Genomic DNA, 24,625 nt, shown 5'->3' on the forward strand with positions numbered 1-24,625 from the left:
CTGACGCAATCACACATGATTCAAATCCATATGGTTTTTGAAAAAAATAATAAGGTCGGATACTTTTCTAATAAACCTCATATACTCCATGCAATGTATAGCCCAGAAAATAATTCCTTTTTTTTTTTTTAATCCATGCTTATTAGCTGTTGGGGGTCACAAATTTAACTCGTTTGAGCATCTGATTCTCCGCTCTGCTCAGGATATTACACATTGCCAAGGTCAGAAGAATAAAAATCAGTCATATTACTTTGTCACTGTATATAGGCCTCCTGGCCTATATTCTGAATTCTTAGATGAATTTGGTGCGTTCATTGTCAACTAGTGTAGATAACATTCTGATCATTGGTGACTTTAGCATTCATATAAATAAGCCTTCTGATCCCCTCTGCAAATCATTTATGGAAATTGTGGATGCATTAGGATTTCGGCAATGCATTCAGGATTCGAAGCACATTAGTGGAAATATCCTGGATCTGGTTCACGCATGTGGTATTGCTGTCATGAATATTGACATCATGCCTCTTACGTCAGTGGTGTCTGATCACTCATTAAGTTTACAGTTTCGCTGCCGTGTTTAGTGGAACAACAACCTTATATATCATTACGGCGATGCATCAACTCGTCAACTAAGACTGAACTCGAAGCTAGACTGCCTGATGTCTTAGCTTCACACTTGACAAATACCCAGTCAGTAGACAGACTTGTGGATAGTTTAAACTCAGTGCTCAAAACTACACTCGACATGATTGCACCACCTGTGTTAAAACCGCGCTCCCCCAAATCACAGTCAACTTGGTTCAATGCTTATCTGCGTGACCTCAAGCATAAAGCAAGAGGTCTAGAACGGAAATGGCGTCGTTCAAAATTAGAAGTATTTCACCTTGCGTGGCGTGATGCTATCTTAGACTATAAGCATGCATTATTGGCATGCATTATTGACCTACTACTCTGATTTGATCAACAAAAACAAGCATAACTCAAAGTTCTTGTTCAACACGGTGGCAACACTTATGCAAGGACAACCACCTGCAGTTCGCCCTCCTTTTACAGCACAAGATTTCCTGGATTACTTTCAGAAGAAAATAGAAGACATCAGGTTAAACATATCCTGGCATGCCTTAGCCCAGCCACTACACCCTGCTATTGAGGTGGGCGCCACAACTGAGGTATTACCTAGATTTAAAGAATTTGATAGTATCTCACTAGGCATGCTGACAAAACTCGTAACATCAACAAAAAGCACAACCTGTTTATTTGGGCCTATACCAACAAAACTGTTTAAGGACCTGTGGCCCACTCTTGGGCCGAATGTGCTGGAAATTATTAATCTTTCTTTAACTTCTGGATCTGTTCCTAAATGTTTAAAATCTGCAGTGATTAAACCATTACTTAAGAAACCTAATCTTGACCCTAGTGTATTGAAAAACTATCAGCCGATATCAAATCTATCATTTTTCTCTAAAATTCTGGAAAAGTGGTGTCACGGCAGCTTGTAGACTATCTTACTGAGAATAATCTCTTTGAGCCACTGCAGTCTGCTTTTAGAAAATATCATTCCACAGAGACGGGTCTCACTAAAGTGGTGAATAATCTTCTGCTTACAATGGATTCGGACACCACTACGGTTCTGTTGCTGTTAGATCTCAGTGCTGCATTTGATACAGTGGATCATCATATTCTACTTGATAGGCTGGAAAATCATTTTGGGATTACTGGGAGTGCCCTTGCATGGCTGACGTCATACTTGAACAGTCATTCTCACTGTGTTTTGTACAGTAACACTACCTTTAACCTTAGTGACATGACATTTGGGGTTCCACAGGGGTCTGTCTTAGGCCCCCTGCTTTTCTCCCTTTATATAGCACCCCTTGGGCACATATTGTGGCGTTTTGGGATTACCTTTCACTGCTATGCAGATGATACTCAGTTATACATGCCGATAACTGCTGGTAATCTCGTTCACATAAAATCCTTAGAAGATTGCCTTTCAGCAGTGAGAAGTTGGATGTCTAGAAACTTCGTACTTTTAAACACTGATAAGACTGAAATGATTGTTCTTGGTCCAGTGAGACATCGGCATCAATTTGACCAGTTCACACTCAGCCTCGGCTCGTGTGTCATACATCACACTGACAAAGCGAGGAACCCTGGGGTAATTTTTGATCCTTCGTTGTCCTTTGGCCACCACATTAGAAATATTACTAGGACTGCTTTCTTCCACCTGCGAAATATAGCGAAGATTCGTCCCATCCTGTCTATGGCTGATGCTGAGACCCTGATCCATGCATTTATCTCTTCTAGATTGGACTACTGCAATGTTCTATTTTCTGCTTTACCGCAGTCTAGCATTAGGGGTCTCCAATTGGGTCAAAATGCTGCAGCCAGACTTTTGACACGAAGCAGAAAGTACAACCACATTACACCCATTTTGGCATCCCTTCACTGGCTTCCTGTCCCAGTGAGATCAGATTTTAAGGTTCTGCTACTAACCTATAAAACTATTCATGGACTGGCACCTCCCTACCTCGCTGACCTAATTAAACCTTACGTACCGGCCCGGGCTATACTTTCTCAGGGTGCAGGACTACTTTGTGTCCCTAAGGTGAATAAGAAGTCTGCGGGTCACAGAGCTTTCTCTTATCGTGCCCCTGTTCTGTGGAATGATATCCCTGCGTCAATAAAACAGTCAGATTCTGTGGAGATTTTCAAGTCCAGACTTAAGGCGCGCTTATTTTCCCTTTCATATGGCTAGCATACTGGTACAGTTTTGTTTTACGCTTTTTACTCTTTTAATTAATTTATTAGTAATTGGAGCGGGCTGCGGCATCAACTTTACCTAAATTCTGGGTCTTTAGTGAAGTTTTTCTTGTTGTTTAATGCTGGCAAATTATACAGTATCTTTTGTCTTTCTGATGCCTGATTCTGTTTTTTCTCTCTGTTTAAGGTGCAGCTCCATCCAGAGATGGGAGTTGTATTCGTGTTGGTGAGCCTCCTGTCCTGTGCACCAATAGCATTTCTTGTATATTCGTCGGTGAATTTCTGTGATTTATGTTTGTAGCATGGCCCAAGCAGAGGGTCACCCCTTTGAATCTGGTGTGCTTGAGGTTTCTTCCTCAGAGGGAGTTTTTCCTTACCACTGTTGCTCTGGGGGTTGGTAAGGTTAGACCTTACCTGTGTGAAGCGCTTTGAGGCAACTCTGTTGTGATTTGGCGCTATATAAATGAAAATAAATTCATTCATTTATCTTCTACCACTTTGTCCAATTAAGGGTCGCGGGGGGCTGGAGCCTACCTTTAACGAATCACCTGTCACCTGTGAATAAACTGTGTGCTCGATGGAAACTACTGTTATATATTCAGCCTATGCTGTTTACTCTTATTTGTTCCTTTAGTTGTTTATGTACATTATGTACATTATCTGATCTTGGCATGCTAAAGCCTTTTGGGAACCTCCATGTTTATGCTACAACATATTAAAATTTCAACTCTTTAGTTTTGTTTTTCAGGGTTTTAGAGTTAAAAAAAAAAAAGCCAAAGCTAAAATCATATCATAGAACTTAGTGGTTGTCGATAGCTTCAGCTAAATGTTTTCATACAAGTTTCACAAAGGAGAAGGAATCATTTTCTTCACAGTTCCAAGGACACCTCCCTCAGCTGAGTGCAGGAATAGTTGTCTTAGTTCATTAGTTTCATTTTGGAACTAATGATCTCCAGTGTGTCTACAGAACTCTATATTATGTTGTACCTTGTCTTCAATTATGGCAATAATGTCCCCCACTGTTTTCAGGTCCAGTTCATCTCCCATGTAGGCCACAGTCACGTCCTCGTCACTGAGCTCCAATACTTTTTCCACTGCAGACTCAGCGGTGTCTCCAGCAGGCAAAAATGACACCATGACGTCCCCTTTTGCACCAAATAAAATGAAAATCCCATCAGCCCAGTTTTCCAAATGTTCACAACCATAATGTTTTGCACAATTTGTCCATCCTTCATGCACACATTCCCAATTGCATGTTACTGCATGCTGGTGAGGAGTCAGACCACCCAAAACGATATCCTTATTTCATGTACTGACTCTGATATAACTGATTTCGTTGTTAACACTTCATTGCATAAAGACCTTCCTGAAAGTGTCACAAAAATTAAGTGCATTTTGTGGGTGTATTTATACATTTATAAGCTCTAAATTAAACTTTGGAACTCAGGACGATGAGGCATTTGGGGAGAGGTTGTAGGCACATCTAAGTTGAGGGTTAGCTCTGGAAATTCTCCAGCCTGATCAATTTAATGACTGACTTGCTAACATGATCTATTTTATTGGGTTCCCAATTTAGCACCAACATTGTTATCATTGCATGTTCTGTCAATGTTGTGTTGTGTTTTTGTTTGGCATCATTGGTATGGCCACAGCAGATGGTTACCCCACTGAGTCTGTTATGCTGGAGGTTTCCTGCTGTAATGATCTATATTATAACAGCCAAGTGGCCTCTGTGTGCGTGCATGCGTATGGCTTCAATCACACAGAAACTGTGAAGAGCTGACATTTGCCGTTTGGTATGCTTCTGTAATGTATTTTGGGTCAAGGATGAATGCTGCGAAAACAGAAGTTGATGGGACTAATATTTTTAGTGAAATGAGCAATTTTATCTAACTAGTAAATAATGGACATTGTGCTGCAATGCACCATGAGAGGTCAGGGTTTTGGGGTTTTAAATGTCACTGTGGGTCATGTTAGTTTAACAGTGTTGTTAGTGTTATTGATATATTGTGTTGGTGTAGCTCAACTGGTTTAGTTAGTTTAGTTAAGTGTCATACTGTCATTACCATGAGTAAAAAGAGTATTGCTTTTGATGTCTTCCGCCACCGTCTCTGTTGCTGCATGTGTAAAAATGAAAAGCACCTGCTTGCAGCAGTCACCATCTCTGTTTGTACGTGTGTAAAAATTAAAAGCGCCTGCTTGCAGCAGTCACCGTCTCGGTTTGTGCGTGTGTAAAAGTTAAAAGCACCTGCTTGCAGCAGAATGCAGAAAAAGCAAAAAGCTCTGCATACGTGCGACTGGGGAAAGCTGACATTTGCAGTTTGGTATTCTTGTGTATTCTGGGTCAAGGATTAACGGCACTAAAACGGAACATTGATAGGACTAACATTTTTGGAGAAATGGTAAATGGACTGCAGTTATATAGCGCTTTTCCATCTGCATCAGACGCTCAAAGCGCTTTACAATAATGCCTCACATTCACCCCGATGTCAGGGTGCTGCCATACAAGGCGCTCACTACACACCGGGAGCAAATAGGGGATTAAAGAGAAAACACAGATATCAACTAATGTTGCTAATTACAATCTGGACTAACATGCCATTCCAGCAGGGGGTGGTAAATGTATTAAAAGCATGTAATGATATAATTATAAATGCGTTAAAAATACATGGATGACACAAGAAAGTGAAAACACTTATTTCTATTGTGGTCCATTTAAAAATCAAATGACAAAATAGACGTAACGATAAAATAGTAATAATAAAATACAATAATAATAATAAATATATAATAATAATAATAGTATGCCTATGCTAACAAGAAACTAAATTTATAAATGCATTAAGACAGTAAATGAATATTAAAACATTACATAATTAACAGGAAATAAAAGGACTGAGTTCCTCTTCTACAAAATGTTGAGGTCTAAGGTTCTAAAAACATTCTGGATTCACACACCATTCCAACTCATTATAGAAACTTTGCTTAATTTATTACCACCATTGAAAAATGTCAGCTGCCTATTTTATAAACACTACCCAATCTAGACCCTGTGGATCCTCACGGGCAACACGGTAAAAACTGAAATAATAAACTGAGGCAGTTTATCCTTACAGCTTATGCTGATGAAGAAGTTATAATATAACATACATAATGTGCACAAAATATCATACATATTTCACATATCTGTCAGCCAAGAGGCTGTGATCATGTGACTGAAAAAAAATGGCGGGTCTTTTGACCAAAAGAAGGCATACTTATTATACTACGCTATACTCATTATTACAGTTATTGTAACCCAACCCTCAGCCAAACCCAAGTTTCTGAACACTAAATGCAAAATCTGTGATACACCTAAGTGTGGAAATTCATAAGATTATGCGTGAAATACTGAGTTAACTGTTCATATGATATCATACAAAACAAAACTGATCCTTACCACTGTTGCCAAACTTACTCATGGGAGGGTAAAAGTCTCGACCAGTGGTTTTCAAACTGTGCGGTGCCTCTTTCCAAACGTTGTAACACAGACAACAGACTAAAATGTTTTTTCCTTCCAAAATGAGACACCCTGCATTCTTTATGAATTACACTGACGCCGACTTGCAGCACAACCAGCTGCAAGAGCTCAGCTTAGAGGTATGGAGTGACATTCATGCCATTAATGTCTGAAAGGAAATGCTTTTGACAAAAAGTACAGATTTTGTTTATTTTTATTTATGTCCAGAGATCAAGGATCCAGTGACCAATTTCATATTTATTTACTTTAAGACTCAATAAAATGTTGTTGACATAGAAAACCTGTAAAGCCTACTTTTAGTACACAGAAAATTCACAGGAGGTATTGATAAGGTAATCGATAAGGAATTGGATCGATAAGCGGAATCGATAATGGCATCGATACTGATAAAATCTTATCAATACCCATCCCTTATTATTTTTGTTAAAATGTGTTAGTTATGTCAAAGACATTTTAAAACACACAGAGATGTTTCAGTGTTTAAAAAAAATTATGTCTAAAATATGACAAAAGATAAAAATAGAAGAATAGAAAGTTCTTTTAAAAACATATGTTTTAAATGTTTGAAAAGGGTGTAAAATATGTGAAAGAATAGAAAGTTCTTTAAAAACATGTTTAAAATGTTTACAAAGGCTGTAAAATGTGTAAATGCATAGACAGTTCCTTAAAAAAACCAACAAATACCTTTAAAATGTGTTTAAGATGTGTAAAAGAATAAAAGGAAACACACAAAGATATTGAAATTGTGTGTATGTGTGTTGGTGGGGGGTGGGGCAGCTATTCATTTGTCCTCTGAGGGAGGCCTCACTCTCCCACACTTTGAAAACCCCTGCTCTAGACTTTACTTGTTTGGTAGTTCATTCTTTTATTAGTGACATAGTTATTTGTCCCCCCCCCACACACAATGTAAATATGTTCAAATACCAATGAAAGTTTTATCGGCAGCATGGTGGCTTCGTGTTTAGCATTTTTGCTTCACTGCAAAAAGGTCCCATGCGCCCTTTTCACGTCGACCTTTCTGTATGTACCAGTCTAGATATTGTACCCACCTGTACTTGCTGATGCAGTAGAGCCCACAGGAACAGGTGAAACAGCGGAGGGAGGGGCACTGGAGGTAGAGTCTGCACTACTCATCAAACCTAATGGGGCAGGAAACTGGGCGGAGCTTGCCTCCAGGAGACGGGACAACATCGGAGCACCTGCCATCCAAGCACACAGAAATACATTAAGTACACAAACCCAAATTGTAACCAAACATCCCAGTCCACAGCAACGTGTTTGTTGCCATTACTAACCACTGGCGTCTCACAAAATGCCCACAAACCAGAAATTTCCATTTGAAAACATTCTGTGTAAACATTTCATTAACCAGCTGCACAATATCTACACCTGTTGTCTGAGATGCAGGTAGTCCAGGCAGATGAAAGTCATGTGCACTTGTCATATGACCAGAAGATGCACTGCTTTCCCCAATCTGAAATATAAAGACATTCATTGATGTAAAAATCACATTTCTCACAGAGCTTAAGTGTTTCCTTGTACATAAATGCACTTATCACTCTGCACGCACAGTGAGAAGGGTGTTGCATAGGAGACCGCAGTCTCGTTTGGGGGTGGGCGCTAAAGGAGTAAGATATGACGCATATGGCGTAATTTCTCTACTTCTAGGGTACAAACCACGACATTTTCAATGTTTTGTTTTTTTTGGGCAAATTACATGCAAAGTGAAAATACAAAGAAAAAGTGATGATGTGGTGGAAAGTGGACATGTGTTGCGGTTTGTTTATGATCCAGAGCTCAAACGTGTTGAGGCAGTTTTGCAGGCAAGACAATGGAGCTACTCTGGTTAGCCGTGTAGGCTAACACTGACATGATGTCTCCCACTCGCTTTGTCTTTTCTTCTCCACAGGGAACCGAAAAAAAAATACTTTTTGCGATTGCTTCACCAACTCAGCTATTTTTTGGGAGATGTTACTTTTTAAAGTGACGTGTCCAACATACAGGGAGGTGACGGTCTAGTGACCAACCAGTCGATCGCGGTCAACCAGTCGATTGCAGGCTGAGTTTCAGTTGATCGCATGAAAAAAAAAAAAAGTCACTGGACTCATTGAGAGGATTTAATGCTGCTATAACAGACTGATGCAGGAGGTGGCAGCAATGCACCAATAATGATGCCGGATGCCGTTAAACGCCACTGAAGAAGAAGGAGAAGCAGAGTAAGGGGCTGCTACACTGGTGGAGGCTAAAAAAAAATCGAAAACTTATCATATTCATTCAGAGTGAGAGGAGGATTATTTGTCCATCTGTTTTATCTGCAATGCAAATGTGGCTTTAGGGAATTTGGAGTGGCATTTCCAGATGATCCACAAGAGGTACGATGCAAACTTCCCGGCGAAATCTCCTATGCGCGCCCAAAAAGTCTAGGAATTGAAAAGTCAGCTAGCAGCATAACAGCCCATAAATATGGAAGATGCGATGGATGTGGCAAACAAGAGTTCATGTTCTGTTCGGGCCAGGATTCTGCAGAGGTGATTATTCCGTGAGCAGCAGGAGGAGATGTGCAGAACACACAGACCTGCTGCTGCACAACGACATTAGGTGTGACCTGGGGAACTTTTCACACATGAACACAGAACTTAAACATCAGGGCAAAGACTGTGACAGTGCACGTTATGATGATCAAGTGCAGAGCATCTTGTCAGAATTTGACAGGCACTTTACTGACTTTGCATCCACTGAGCCTGTTGTCGGTTTTCTCTGTTTTTTATTTGGGGAAAAATAGATGTGGATTGTATAACGTCCAAAGGAGCATCACTCTTAAACCTGGATAGCTGTGCTATTGAGAATGAGATCCTCACACTGAAAAATGACATTAAGCTCAAATCCAGACATTAATGTCCAATTCTGTTATCTAATGCAGAAAGAGAACTACCCCAAAATTAGACAAACTGCACAGAATTTGACTGCATTTTTTTTGGCTCAACATATTTGTGTGAGTCTCCCTTTTCACACATGAAAATCATCAAGTCAAAATACAGATCCACCATGAATGATGACCACCTTGCGGCCTGCTTATGGCTGGCTCCTACTGTCTGGACTATGAGAGACTAGCTTCCTCCTCTCAGTGCCAGAAGCCCAGCTAAGGTAGGGAACAACTTTTCCAACCTGAATTAGGCATTGTATAATTTGGGTTGTTTGTTGTTGTGTTGTTATGGGCCAGTCCTAGGCCTACTTGTGCTTATTCTTTGCACCATGCACATTTAATTCAATAATGTATTATTATTGTTAAAACTTTATCTTAGTGCTAGAAAATTGGGTTATTATATTGGTGTACAATAAATTGTGGCTACACTATGGATTTTGATATGGCTTGGTAGATGTCAATACACTGTCAACTTTAAAATTTGACGTTAGTTGGAAAAAGGTTGAGCACCCCTGGACTAGTGGTTAAGCGTTGGGCTTCAGATCAGAGGATCCTCAGTTCAAAACTGGAAAATCACTAAGGGTCCTTTGGGCAAAGTCCTTAATCCTCTAGTTGCTCCCGGTGTGTAGTCAACGCCTTGCATGGCAGCACCCTGATATCAGTGTGTGAGTGTGTATGGGTGAATGTTAAGCATAATTGTAAAGCGCTTTGAGCTTCTGATGCACATAAAAAAAAGCACTATATAAATGCAGTCCATTTACCATCACTGCCTAACACGCATGTCTTTGGAAGTGGGAGGAAGCCAAAGCACCCAGAGGGAACCCATGCAAATGTGGGGAGAACATGCAAACGCCGCACAGAAAGGACGTGTTCAGATTCCCGCCGATAGCCAACACAATTTTATGTGTGATGAATAATAAAAGATGAACAATTTTTACGGGGTGATGTGTAGGTGGCATAAAAAAACCTTATAAATGTAATATGTAGAGTCTACAAGCTGCTAAACAAAACACAAAATGAAAAAGACCAAAGGCCACAGTGTACGTCATCATTACATGTGGACAGTTTGCATATTTTTCTCATTATTATGATACATTTTTCATTGTTGCTGATACCACACTTGTATCTGCAGTGGAAACTGTGTAAATATAGTTCAACACTTGGTCTCAAAGAAGAGCAAATGCACACAAAAAACTGACCACTTTGACATACCAGATTGGCATTTGCGGTTAATAGACTGCCCTTCTTCAGTAGTTCTGACAGCAGTGGGGATGGTGGCGGTGTGGCTCTCTGTCCAAGAGCTTTCTTTTGTGTGGAGTCATCCAAAAGTGAACCATGGCCGCCTACCTCATCTTTGCCAGGTCCAGAAGACTTGGCCAATGGCAGCGATCTGCATGATGCAGAAACCTGGTGAAACAGAGAGGTACACTTTCAATTCATATCACCACACAATCTCAGAATGCTGACGTTGTCAGAGTTTAAATATTTGTCTGGTTTTCTGTTTTATTTTCTTTGGTGTGTTTTGTTACTTTTCTGTTTTGCTGTGTTTTGTTTTTCTGTGTGGTGTTTCTCTTGCTGGGTTTTTCTTCTTGGGTCTGTCTGTCTCTTGGTGATGGATGTTTCCCTTTCTCTGGCCACGCCCTTGTTCTGGTGCTTTCCATGCACACCTGTTCCTAATTTGCTGATTATCACCTGGGGTTGCATAAGCTCACTGGGTGCATTTGCTAGTCGCCAGTTTGTTGTGCCTCGTGCCTGCATTCCAGCTCTGTTCCTGGGTTCCTAGTCCTGCCTGCCTCATAGTGTGTACCTGACCTCTAGCCTGTTGCCTCGACCATGCTGATTGCCTGATGATTCTTGTACTGCTGTTTTTTCTTGACTGCCTATTCATGTACCGACCATTGCTATCCACTCAAGGAAAGCTTTTTTACAACCAAAGCTGCTTGTATGAGCCATGCATTTGTGTCCAGCAATTCCTGACCATCCAGCCTGATAGAACAAACTGGCCATGGTGAACACAGCCAGCTCTGACCCGTTCCAGCTGGTGGTACGCCACCATAGTAAGCAGCTCGCGCAGCAGAAAGACCACCTCACCGCTCTCTCTTCCAGGTTTAGCGACCTCGCTTAACGCCAGGACACGTTTATGGCGTCAGTGAGTGCCCAGATGGGTCACTTACTGTCAGGACTCAATCATCAGGCTTCTACTGTTACGGTCACCAGCAGCACCAATGCACCTCCACCAGGGCCGTCAGCAGCCACACTGGCTTCCGTTCCAGAACCTGTCTACTGCAATCATGTGTCTCCGCCTGAATGCTTCTCAGATGAGTTCGGTGACATCAGACCATTTATTAGTCAGTGTGAGTTACATTTTGAACTCATGTCATGTAAGTTCCCATCCGACAGGATGAAGATAGCTTGTATGATCACTCACCTGATTGATCGCGCTTCGGTGTGTGCAAAAGCTGAATGGGGTCGTCAATGAGCCACCTATGCTTCCCTTTCGGCATTCAAAGCTGCTCTTCAATTGGTGTTTCAACATACATCTGTGGGGCATGAAGCTGCACGTGCCCTGATGAGGCTGAAGCAGGGTGGCTGCGGAGTCACTGACTACGCCATCGACTTCTGCATTCTGGTGGCCAAGAATGAATGGAATCCCATGGCACTCCATGATGTCTTCTTCCCGGGACTAGCTGAAAATATCCAGGACCAGCTCGTGTCTCTACCTGAAGACCTCAACGTGCTCATCGCACTCACCATCCAGACCAACTGGAGTGTTCAGGATCGTCCTTGCCGTACAGCTTGTTTACCTGAACAACGCTTTGCCATACCTGCCATCCGCACGTCCTCCTCCAGCCACATCAGCACGGACTCACCGCATCATGGTGTATGGGAGCCCATGCAACTGGGTTGCACTCGTCTGTCTTCAGCTGAGAGACAACAACATCGCGAAGACGGACTCTGTTTTTACTGTGGACGTTCTGTACACATGATATCCAATTGTCAGGCCAGGGGTACCACCATGCGGCCAAAATCCGACTTACGGGTGAGTGAATGCTCTATTACTCCATCCTCATCACAAAATGTTATTCCTGCTAAATAGACCTCTGAAAATTTGTCAGCTTCTGTGTTAGCTTTTGTTGATTCCGGTTCTGATACTAACTTGATTTTGTCCTCTCTTGCGAGGTCCCTGCACCTTAAACTGTTTAAGCTCTCACGCCCTCTGGTGGTGCGTGCAGTGGATGGCCATGAATTGGGTTGCATTACTCACAGGACACAGTCCGTTCCTCTGATAGTGTCAGAGACCCACTCAGAATTAATCAGCTTTCACGTATTTGATAATATGACTCACCCAATAATCCTGGGGCACCCCTGGTTACAACAACACAGTCCTAACTTCAGTTAGTCTAAGGGGGAAATTGTTTCTTGGGGATCAGCCTGTAAAACATCCTGTCTGTTAAAGTCTGTTCAGTCTCAGCCGGATTCTAACCTGGATCTCGCGGAGGTCAGCCGTGCTACCATGACTTCGCATTTGTTTTAGCAAAAACAAGGCTAAATCATTACCGCCCCACCAAGATTATCACTGTGCCATTGCACTCCTCCCTGGGGCAAGCCCACCTCGAGGAAAGCTCTTTTCACTGTCGGCCCCTGAACGAAATGCCATGAATGAGTACATACAGGAATACTTAGTGGCTTTTTATTTTCTTTAGTTTGTTTTGTTACTTTTCTGTTTTGCTGTGTTTTGTTTTTCTGTGTGTTCTTTCTCTTGCTGGGTTTTTCTTCTTGGGTCTGTCTGTCACTATCTCTCTTGTCTGTCTCTTGATGATGAGTGTTTCCCTTTCTCTGGCCACGCCCTTGTTCTGGTGCTTTCCATGCACGCCTGTTCCTGATTTGCTGATTATCACCTGGGGTTACATAAGCTCAATGGGTGTGTTTGCTAGTTGCCAGTTTGTTGTGCCTCGTGCCTGCATTCCAGCTCTGTTCCTGGGTTCCTAGTCCTGCCTGCCTCATTGTGTGTACCTGACCTCTAGCCTGTTGCCTCAACCACGCCGATTGTCTGATGATTTTTGTACTGCTGCTTTGTCTTGACTGCCTACTTGTGTACCGACCTTTGCTATCCACTCAATTAAACTCTTTTTACAACCAGAGCTGTCTGGTCGAGCCGTGCATTTATGTCCAGCAATTCCTGACCATCCAGCCTTATACTAATGTGTGTTTATGTCTCCCCTTTAAACAGTCAGGATTTTTAAAGGCCACTCCAAACATCAAATACCATAGCAAACCTGTGACGTAGGGGTACCAAGTGTCCACCAGGAATCCCTAGACCCAGTGACATGACTTTTGGTCTACTGAGTGGTTACTTTGGGAGACAGGAATGAGGCCAACTACAGGCATGTTGAGGGAGCATCAGCTCCACCCAGGCCACAAGGACGGCCATGAAACACCTCTCTGTGTCAGAAAGATGTCTTGGTTGGGGGAGGTGTGGGAATGTCAAGGTGAAAGCCCAACATCAGTACCAGAACCAAGTTGGTGACAACAAATTATGGGTGTTGTGCCAATAATATAGAGAAGAATAATAAGAAATAATGTCAAAAACATGGCAGACCTCAACACACTTAAGAACACATACAACTCAAAGTGTAAACTTGACAGCAATGCTTTAAACCTAAACACTATTGGGCAACATACAAATAGAGGAACAAGTTTTGAATGCCCTAAATAAGTTTCATGAAAAGTTAGACTTTAAATCCAATTAAACCTTCAGTGACTCACATTCTTTGTGGATGCAAAATCCAGTGTCAAGCACTCAAGTGAGTCCCCTGGTGAGAACTCCTGGTTTGGGGAGGTACAGTGTGAAGGAGAATGTATGGTGAGACTGGGCACTCGTTTTGGCGTGTTCTTTGTCACCTGTCTGGCTGGAGGAGGGAGAGACACAAAGGAAATAGTGTTCTTAAAGGTGAAAACATTGTTGCTGCAAACTGCTCAAAAGCATGCATGAGGTTTCTGCCCAAAGTAACACAAACCGCCACAAAGTGCACAGCTGCACGATGCAATTTCACCAACCACAACCACAAAAGCCTATATCTCGTTCAGAGCTGTCCCAATGTTAGTGGCTTCCCTCACTATCCAGCATGAGCACTCAGTTTTTGAGAGCATAGTAAGCCCCTTTGGCTGCTCCCTTGTTTTCACTCAGGGTCGCCACTCGATATCCGAGGTGGTGAAATTGTCCCTGTCCCAACTTTTTTTGGGAATGTGTTGCAGGCCATGTCAGAATGGATGTATTAAATGAAATGAAGTTGACTGTACAAAACATGAACCCATATCTGATACACCTACTGGTGGTTGGCTCTCACTGCGGTATTGTATCACTTCCTGTTCCGGAGCACAGCGGTGTTTTGCTGTATCTGTTAGCTGTTTAATCTGCGCAGTTAGATTGATCTAGTTACCTAGATAACGATTTGTTTCACAGTGTAATCTTCACGTGCCTTAACTAAAGCACTCCCTCTGCTGAATCACCTCTAAATTATTTACACGTTATTCACTTTGTGTGTTTTTAGGAATCCGCTAGCTTAGCGCAGCTACTAGCTCTTAGCCGATTTAGCATGGCGGCTTCTCCTGTCTCTCCCGCACTTTTCTGCTCTGGGTGTGAAATGTTCAGTTATTCCTCTGCCTCCTTTAGCAGTAATGGTACTTGTAATAAGTGTAGCTTATTCGTAGCTTTGGAGGCCAGGCTGGGCGAATTGGAGACTCGGCTCCGCACCATGGAAAATTCTACAGCTAGCCAGGCCCCTGTAGTCGGTGCGGACCAAGGTAGCTTAGCCGCCGTTAGTTTCCCTCTGGCAGATCCCGAGCAGCCGGGAAAGCAGGCCGACTGGGTGACTGTGAGGAGGAAGCGTAGCCCTAAACAGAAGCCCCGTGTACACCGCCAACCCGTTCACATTTCTAACCGTTTTTCCCCACTCGGCGACACACCCGCCGAGGATCAAACTCTGGTTATTGGCGACTCTGTTTTGAGAAATGTGAAGTTAGCGACACCAGCAACCATAGTCAATTGTCTTCCGGGGGCCAGAGCAGGCGACATTGAAGGAAATTTGAAACTGCTGGCTAAGGCTAAGCGTAAATTTGGTAAGATTGTAATTCACGTCGGCAGTAATGACACCCGGTTACGCCAATCGGAGGTCACTGAAATTAACAATGAATCAGTGTGTAACTTTGCAAAAACAATGTCAGACTCTGTAGTTTTCTCTGGGCCCCTCCCCAATCGGACCGGGAGTGACATGTTTAGCCGCATGTTCTCCTTGAATTGCTGGCTGTCTGAGTGGTGTCCAAAAAATGAGGTGGGCTTCATAGATAATTGGCAAAGCTTCTGGGGAAAACCTGGTCTTGTTAGGAGAGACGGCATCCATCCCACTTTGGATGGAGCAGCTCTCATTTCTAGAAATCTGGCCAATTTTCTTAAATCCTCCAAACCGTGACTATCCAGGGTTGGGACCAGGAAGCAGAGTTGTAGTCTTACACACCTCTCTGCAGCTTCTCTCCCCCTGCCATCCCCTCATTACCCCATCCCTGTAGAGACGGTGCCTGCTCCCAGACCACCAATAACCAGCAAAAATCTATTTAAGCATAAAAATTCAAAAAGAAAAAATAATATAGCACCTTCAACTGCACCACAGACTAAAACAGTTAAATGTGGTCTATTAAACATTAGGTCTCTCTCTTCTAAGTCCCTGTTAGTAAATGATATAATAATTGATCAACATATTGATTTATTCTGCCTTACAGAAACCTGGTTACAGCAGGATGAATATGTTAGTTTAAATGAGTCAACACCCCCGAGTCACACTAACTGCCAGAACGCTCGTAGCACGGGCAGAGGTGGAGGATTAGCAGCAATCTTCCATTCCAGCTTATTAAATCAAAAACCCAGACAGAGCTTTAATTCATTTCAAAGCTTGACTCTTAGTCTTGTCCATCCAAATTGGAAGTCCCAAAAAACAGTTTTATTTGTTATTATCTATCATCCACCTGGTCGTTACTGTGAGTTTCTCTGTGAATTTTCAGACCTTTTGTCTGACTTAGTGCTTAGCTCAGATAAGATAATTATAGTGGGCGATTTTAACATCCACACAGATGCTGAGAATGACAGCCTCAACACTGCATTTAATCTATTATTAGACTCAATTGGCTTTGCTCAAAATGTAAATGAGTCCACCCACCACTTTAATCATATCTTAGATCCTGTTCTGACTTATGGTATGGAAATTGAAGACTTAACAGTATTCCCTGAAAACTCCCTTCTGTCTGATCATTTCTTAATAACATTTACATTTACTCTGATGGACTACCCAGCAGTGGGGAATAAGTTTCATTACACTAGAAGTCTTTCAGAAAGCGCTGTAACTAGGTTTAAGGATATGATTCCTTCTTTATGTTCTCTAATGCCATATACCAACACAGTGCAGAGTAGCTACCTAAACTCTGTAAGTGAGATAGAGTATCTCGTCAATAGTTTTACATCCTCATTGAAGACAACTTTGGATGCTGTAGCTCCTCTGAAAAAGAGAGCTTTAAATCAGAAGTGCCTGACTCCGTGGTATTTATCTAATAGATTACAATTTGTTCATGTAAATGGGGAATCTTCTTCACAGACTAAGGTTAATTATGGAGTTCCACAAGGTTCTGTGCTAGGACCAATTTTATTCACTTTATACATGCTTCCCTTAGGCAGTATTATTAGACGGCACTGCTTAAATTTTCATTGTTACGCAGATGATACCCAGCTTTATCTATCCATGAAGCCAGAGTACACACACCAATTAGCTAAACTGCAGGATTGTCTTACAGACATAAAGACATGGATGACCTCTAATTTCCTGCTTTTAAACTCAGATAAAACTGAAGTTATTGTACTTGGCCCCGCAAATCTTAGAAACATGGTGTCTAACCAGATCCTTACTCTGGATGGCATTACCCTGACCTCTAGTAATACTGTGAGATATCTTGGAGTCATTTTTGATCAGGATATGTCATTCAAAGCGCATATTAAACAAATATGTAGGACTGCTTTTTTGCATTTACGCAATATCTCTAAAATTAGAAAGGTCTTGTCTCAGAGTGATGCTGAAAAACTAATTCATGCATTTATTTCCTCTAGGCTGGACTATTGTAATTCATTATTATCAGGTTGTCCCAAAAGTTCCCTGAAAAGCCTTCAGTTAATTCAAAATGCTGCAGCTAGAGTACTAACGGGGACAAGAAGGAGAGAGCATATCTCACCATATTGGCCTCTCTTCATTGGCTTCCTGTTAATTCTAGAATAGAATTTAAAATTCTTCTTCTTACTTATAAGGTTTTGAATAATCAGGTCCCATCTTATCTTAGGGACCTCATAGTACCATATCACCCCAATAGAGCGCTTCGCTCTCAGACTGCAGGCTTACTTGTAGTTCCTAGGGTTTGTAAGAGTAGAATGGGAGGCAGAGCCTTCAGCTTTCAGGCTCCTCTCCTGTGGAACCAGCTCCCAATTCGGATCAGGGAGACAGACACCCTCTCTACTTTTAAGATTAGGCTTAAAACTTTCCTTTTTGCTAAAGCTTATAGTTAGGGCTGGATCAGGTGACCCTGAACCATCCCTTAGTTATGCTGCTATAGATTTAGACTGCTGGGGGGTTCCCATGATGCAATGAGTGTTTCTTTCTTTCTTTCTCTTTTTGCTCTGTATGCACCACTCTGCATTTAATCATTAGTGATTGATCTCTGCTCCCCTCCACAGCATGTCTTTTTCCTGGTTCTCTCACTCAGCCCCAACCAGTCCCAGCAGAAGACTGCCCCTCCCTGAGCCTGGTTCTGCTGGAGGTTTCTTCCTGTTAAAAGGGAGTTTTTCCTTCCCACTGTCGCCAAGTGCTTGCTCACAGGGGGTCGTTTTGACCGTTGGGGTTTTTACGTAATTATTGTATGGCCTTGCCTTACAATATAAAGCGCCTTGGGGCAACTGTTTGTTGTGATTTGGCGCTATATAAATAAAATTGATTGAAATTGATTGAACTGATCTTCTGTCTGCAATGAAATAGGAAAGTAAATGTAAGAATCACTGTTTGTTTTTTTTCATTTTTCGTATCATCCCAATTTTTTCCTGATTTGGGGTTGTATGTTGTTGGAGCATTTTTAAGGTAAAGTTTTGTTATTTCTTCCCCCAGTTCTTTCTGTAATACTGCCCCTTACAAAGTACAAACTCAAACTATTCTTCACATTTACAACCTCAATTCCAATGAAGTTGGGACATTGTGTAAAATGTAAATAAAAACAGAATACAATGATTTGCAAATCCTCTTCAACCTATATTCAATTGAATACACCACAAAGACAAGATATTTAATGTTCAAACTGATAAACTTTATTATTTTTGTGCAAATATTTGCTTATTTTCAAAAAAGTTGGGACAGTGGTATGTTTACCACTGTGTTACATAACCTTTCCTTCTAACAACACTCAATAAGCATTTGGGAACTGAGGACACTAACTGTTGACGCTTTGTAAGTGGAATTCTTTCCCATTCGTGCTTGATGGACGACTTCAGTTGTTCAACAGTCTGGGGTCTCCGTTGTCGTATTTTGCGCTTCATAATGTGCCACACATTTTCAGTGGGTGACAGGTCTGGACTGCAGGCAGGCCAGTCTAGTACCCGCACTCTTTTACTATGAAGCCATGCTGTTGTGACACGTGCAGAAGGTACCTTGGCATTGTCTTGCTGAAATAAGCAGGGACGTCCCTGAAAAAGACATTGCTTGGATGGCAGCATGTGTTGCTCCAAAACCTGGATGTACCTTTCAGCAATGATGGTGCCATCACAGATGTGTAAGTTGCCCATGCCATGGGCACTAACACACCCCCATACCATCACAGATGCTGGCTTTTGAACTTTGCGCTGTTAACAATCTGGATGGTCTTTTTCCTCTTTTGTCCGGAGGACACAACGTCCATAATTTCCAAAAACAATTTGAAATGTGGACTCATCAAACCACAGCACACTTTTCCACTTTGCGTCTGTCCATTTCAAATGAGCTCGGGCCCAGAGAAGGCCGGGGTGTTTCTGTATGTTGTTGATGTATGGCTTTCGCTTTGCATGGTAGAGTTTTAACTTGCACTTGTAGATGTAGCAATGAACTGTATTAACTGACACTGGTTTTCTGTAGTGTTTCTGAGCCCACATGGTAAAATTCTTTACACATTGATGTTGGTTTTTAATGCAGTGCCGCTTGAGGGATCGAAGGTCACGGGCATTCAATGTTTGTTTTCCGCCTTGCCGCTCACGTGTAGAAAGTTCTCCAGATTCTCTGAATGTTCTGATTACAATATAATATATTATACGTAGTATAATCTTCTGATTATATGACTGTAGATGATGGAATCCCTAAATTCCTTGCAATTCAATGTTGAGGAACATTGTTCTTAAACTGTTGGACTATTTTTTCACACAGTTGTTCAGTGTGAAAGTGGTGATCCTCGCTCCATCTTTGCTTGTGAACGGCTGAGCCTTTTGGGGATGCTTTTTATACCCAATCATGACACTCACCTGTTTCCAATTAACTTGTTCACCTGTGGAATGTTCCAAACAGGTGTTCTTTGAGCATTCATCAGCTTTCCCAGTCTTTTGTTCCCCCTGTCCCAGCTTTTTTGAAATGTGTTGCAGGCATCCATTTCAAAATGAGCAAATATTTGCACAAAAACAATAAACTTTATCAGTTTAAACATTAAATATCTTGTCTTTGTGGTGTATTCAACTGAATATAGGTTGAAGAGGATTTGGACAGACTGACATCCTGTACTGGGTGTACCCCGTCTCGTGCTCTGTGACTGCTGGGATAGGCTCCAGCCCCCCGTGACCCTTGATTGGACTAAGTGGCTGAAGATGAGTGTGGGTGTGTGTGTGAAGAGGATTTACAAATTACTGTACTCTATTTCTATTTACATTTCACACAACATCCCAACTTCATTGGAATTGGGTTGTAAATTTAAAGTCACAGCAAAAGTAATCAGGCCTGGGATTTGCAAGAACTTCTCTTACAGACAAGATCCACTCTTACAGAACCAAGAACAATGGATACAAGCAGTTTTTAGACAGGATTACATATGCGTGACAGAGGCGGACGTTATTTCGCAAAATGCTTCTCTTATTGGCCCCCAGTGGGCATTCGAGGGTGGTCCATCCCACTGCCCGAGGCTCGCACAATAACGGGATATATATGATTTATAACTGTATCCTAACTCTCTTTATCCTAAGTGGTACAAATTGGTTAAATCCGGTTCTACATGCACATACCAAGAAAGAACAAAGGAAAGTGAGAATAAGATTGAAAACTAAATGTATAATCCTCAATAAAATAACTACCTTAATGCCAAAGCATGTCTACTACATGTCTGTGTGTCGACATGTAGTAGTGAATTTATATTTATGTAAATATGACTGATTAGAATTGTTGGACTTGTACTAGCAGGGGTGGGCGCTAATAAGCTTTGCTTCAGCCCACACCCTTTCGGACTCACTAGTTTTGTCTGTGTTTGTTTGTGGAATTATTCATTTTTTTCTATTTGAATATTTTGTGTGCCGAATAAAAAACTTTGTCATTTGTCATTGTCAAAGCAAGTACAGAAAACAAAGGAAGAAAACAGAAATATTAATAGTTTCAAGTGTAAGTGATTCTTAAGTACCACCGGGTGTTAATGTTGTATACACCACATATGAAAAATAGCATGGCAAAAGGTCTTCTCATTTCAGGAAAACAAACAAAAAAAACCTGACTCTTTTTTAGCTTTTGTACTTAAGCAGTTTACCAAAAAAAGAATTCATTTTCATTTTTAAACTAAAAATTCATTTTCTTTTATTTTTTTTATTTTAAACACTAAAATGAAATACCCGTTTAGTTTTCTTTTTTGTCACTCCTGTTTCTAAAAAGAAAAGTCAATGATCAGTCAATACACACACCCAACACCCATCACCCGTCCTTGTGGTATTTTTGCACGTTATGAGTGAAAATAGCCTATTTACAGGCTTAGATTGGACTAAATTTTCATTTTTGCTTCATGAAGCCTTGGTCTCACCGAATAATAAAGCCATAAATAATGAGCCACGTATGGATTTGTCAGAAATTTCAGAGATTATTTGAATAATGATCCACGTATAAATCGATCACGTATCCGCTATGAAGAAGCCTCTATGTGCCTCTAAGTACCTCACATGTGCCAGGTATCAGCCTCTAATCAGCCACGATCGACCTGTCATTTGAGCCCCGTCCAGCCTCAAATGGCTCGTGTTGCCGCATATGATCCACGTCAATTCACATATGATCCATGTAGCGCCATGTAACATGACGTTGGTGCACGTTTAGGCATGGTTTGGTCCAAACCTCCAGCCCACCCACACTTGGTCCCTTTAAAGTGTAGATTTTCAATTCACAGCATCCATTCAAGATGTCACATTTTTTAAATGCAGTCCAAAAAGACACTCCTGCACAGTCCAGCCTGTGTGCGCATATGTGGACCAGGCTGCAGTTCACCTGTGTTCCAGGGTCATTAAATGCGTTTCTTCTTGCTGGCTTTATTTCTTCCGTGAGTCAACTGGTGATCCAACTTTTAACTTTGTGCTCATCCCTCATTGTCTGCAAAATCGCTCTTTTGCGCACTTGCGTTCTGCGTAAAAGCTTGTCTTTATTTTGATACAGATGATCCAACTTTTAACTTTGTGTTCATCCCTTTATTGTCTCCAAAATCAGTCTTTTGCGCACTTGCGTTGCATAAATGCTCATCTTCATTTTGACACTGGTGATCCAACTTTTAACTTCGTATTCATCCGTTTATTGTCTCCAAAATCACTCCTTTGCGTGCTTGCATTCTGTCTAAATGCTCATCTTGAGTGTGAGTCATTGCGTCAGTGTGCACACAGCGGAGCTCATCTGATCCATTATAACAATATGTTAAATCTATCATAAACATATTTTAACAGCTGCTTATGAAGAAGGAATGAACATGCAACTGGGTTACCAAGCTATTACAATATAAATATTATAAATACTTACCTTTTAGGCTGTTCCAAACATGTTCTCCACCTCAGCGCACGTGAGAGAGAGAGAGAAAAAAAAGGGTCCAGATGAAACAGTCCTCTGTGATTCCAGAAGCGATTAGAGGTGTTTTCAACTGCCAAGCTCTGACAGAAAATGCTTAATTCGGTACAAAATAATAATTTTATATACAGCGTCTGGCGCACAAAGCAGATGAAAATGTCAGGATGAAGTGCGCGTGAGGGCTGAGCCAAAATAGCCTGTCCTGACCTCATAGCTGCCAGGTGCTTGGATAATGGGCTTTTAACAGCCTCGTCCTCACCACACACACACACGCCTCTAAAATCGTTTGTAAAATTGTTTGTCCTTGTAGTACCTCGTACACAAACTGCCCCACGCTGTTGTTGCTAAATGCTGAACTTCTTGAAATTAGCGCCATGCTCAGAGATGAGCCTCATTAGCAGAATATTCTTTCTCTAAGAGCCTCTCAGAGCTACTATTTTCCTGCGATTGCTGAATAACTGGATTGTACCAAAAAAACATGCTACATGGCTCATTATTCATTGTTCGGTGGGACCAGGGCTAAAAACATCAACAGTCACTAGATCTCTTGTTGCTATCTGGAGCCACCATTGAGCAGACTATTCTAATGTAAATTTTAGCATTGATTGTTAACAACAGACTGAAAAAACTCCCTTGTCCCCCATGCCGTGTTCACACCGGACGACACGCAAGCAGGGGCGGCGACAGGTTGACATGTAGTCCCTATGAAAGGACGCGTTGTGGCGTCACAAAAGTCCAATCCACGCAATGCGACATGATGGACGCAAATGAAGCAATTTTGAGCGATTGGCGCATTTGTGGCGCAATATCGCGTAACGTTACCTTCCTCCCCAAGTTGAAAAATCTGAACTTTTTCGTCTTGTCGCGTCAGGATGACCAATCAGGTACTGGATATATAGTGATGTGGAGATGTCTGGAGTTTATACTTGATGTGCACATGTCCTGTCGCTGGCAGCCAGCCTGTGAGCAGGACTTATGTCCCTTTTGTCCTTTATTTCACAATTATGACAGAGTTTGGGGGGAGAGCAAGCAGCAGCACCACAACAGCCAGTTTTTTTTTTTTTTCACGTGCTGGCGCGAACGAATCATCCGTGAAAATTATTTTATTTATTAACTACACAGATGTATAATAAAACAAATGGTGACTGGCTTATAATACAATTATGACAGAGTTGGAGGGGACACCGAGCAGCAACACCGGAGCAGCGGCAGCAACCAGTTTTTTTTTTTCACATGCGCATGCGAACGAATCATCAGTGAAGATAATTTTATTAACTACACAGATGTATAATAAAACAAATGGTGACTGGTTTACAACACAATCATGACAGAGTTTGAGGGGAGAGCGAGCAGCAGCACCGCAGCAGCGGCAGCCAGTTTTTTTTTGTTTTTTTTTATTGTTCACATGTGCACGCGCGAACGGGACAGGAAGTCCTCAAACTGGGTCCTGAAGAGGCAGGAGTACCACTGAAAGCGGCCGTCATTCAGACGCAGCTCCTGCAGCAAATAATGAAACTCCCCAAATTGGGAATGTCTCATTAAGATGTTGTGAACCCAGGGACGGCGCCGCTGGCGACGTCTGTCAGCTTTCCACAACAAATAGAGCACAGCAACTCGCTCCGTGTGATCAAGGTCCACCATGTTGACTTGACGGCAAGCGGAATGGAAGCTCCTCTTATTTGATGACGCAATGGGGCGGATTTTCGCAGCGAAAGCAGAGCAACACACTGGGTGATGGTGGCGCGTGCATCGCCAGGCGAGGGATGCGAATGTGTGGCGTCCGGTGTGAACGCAGCATCAGGTCATCAGACGGTACAACTCCTCACTTCGGGGGAGGAGGAGTAACAGGAAGATAGGGGATGGGAAGGAGAGGAATAGTAGTAGCCAGTAGTGAGCAGTATTTCCGGTATTTATATTTGTATTGACATTTTGCAAATTGCTTTTTACTTTCACTTTTGATACTGTGTGTGCTTCTTACCCTGTGTGCTGCCATCCAATGCTGTTGGAACCTCAATTTCCCTGAGGGAGTCTTCCCAAGGGATTAATAAAGTTCTATCTAATCTAATCTCAATAATTGGTGATTTGATCTACTCATATCCACCAACAACATGACAACAAATTTGTACAGTTTTTCTTCAAGGTGGTGGTGGGTTGAACTATACAGTAATTTGGAGAAACTTTAAAATAAATGTATTTGTATTCAGTCACATTATGTATAAATGCACAGTGATGCTGTCGCGCTGCATTCCAATGAATCAACTAAATCTGACTGCTAAGTACGCTCACTGTGCTACTGCCTGAAGAATATGT

At 41.8% G+C, this 24,625-nt stretch overlaps 1 protein-coding gene across 1 annotated transcript in view; it reads right to left on the reverse strand.

Moving 5' to 3' along the window:
* Positions 1 to 24,625, reverse strand: part of LOC117517438 (bromodomain-containing protein 8-like) — a 54,995-nt gene that overhangs the window by 20,972 nt on the left and 9,398 nt on the right. The window contains 5 exon segments of the mRNA XM_034178454.1: positions 3,748 to 3,905; positions 7,330 to 7,479; positions 7,670 to 7,754; positions 10,416 to 10,610; positions 13,971 to 14,113. Of these exon segments, the coding sequence (XP_034034345.1) occupies positions 3,748 to 3,905; positions 7,330 to 7,479; positions 7,670 to 7,754; positions 10,416 to 10,610; positions 13,971 to 14,113 (731 nt within the window).

This window comes from Thalassophryne amazonica, chromosome 9 (assembly GCF_902500255.1).
Source record: "Thalassophryne amazonica chromosome 9, fThaAma1.1, whole genome shotgun sequence".
NCBI classification, from domain to species: Eukaryota; Metazoa; Chordata; class Actinopteri; order Batrachoidiformes; family Batrachoididae; genus Thalassophryne; species Thalassophryne amazonica.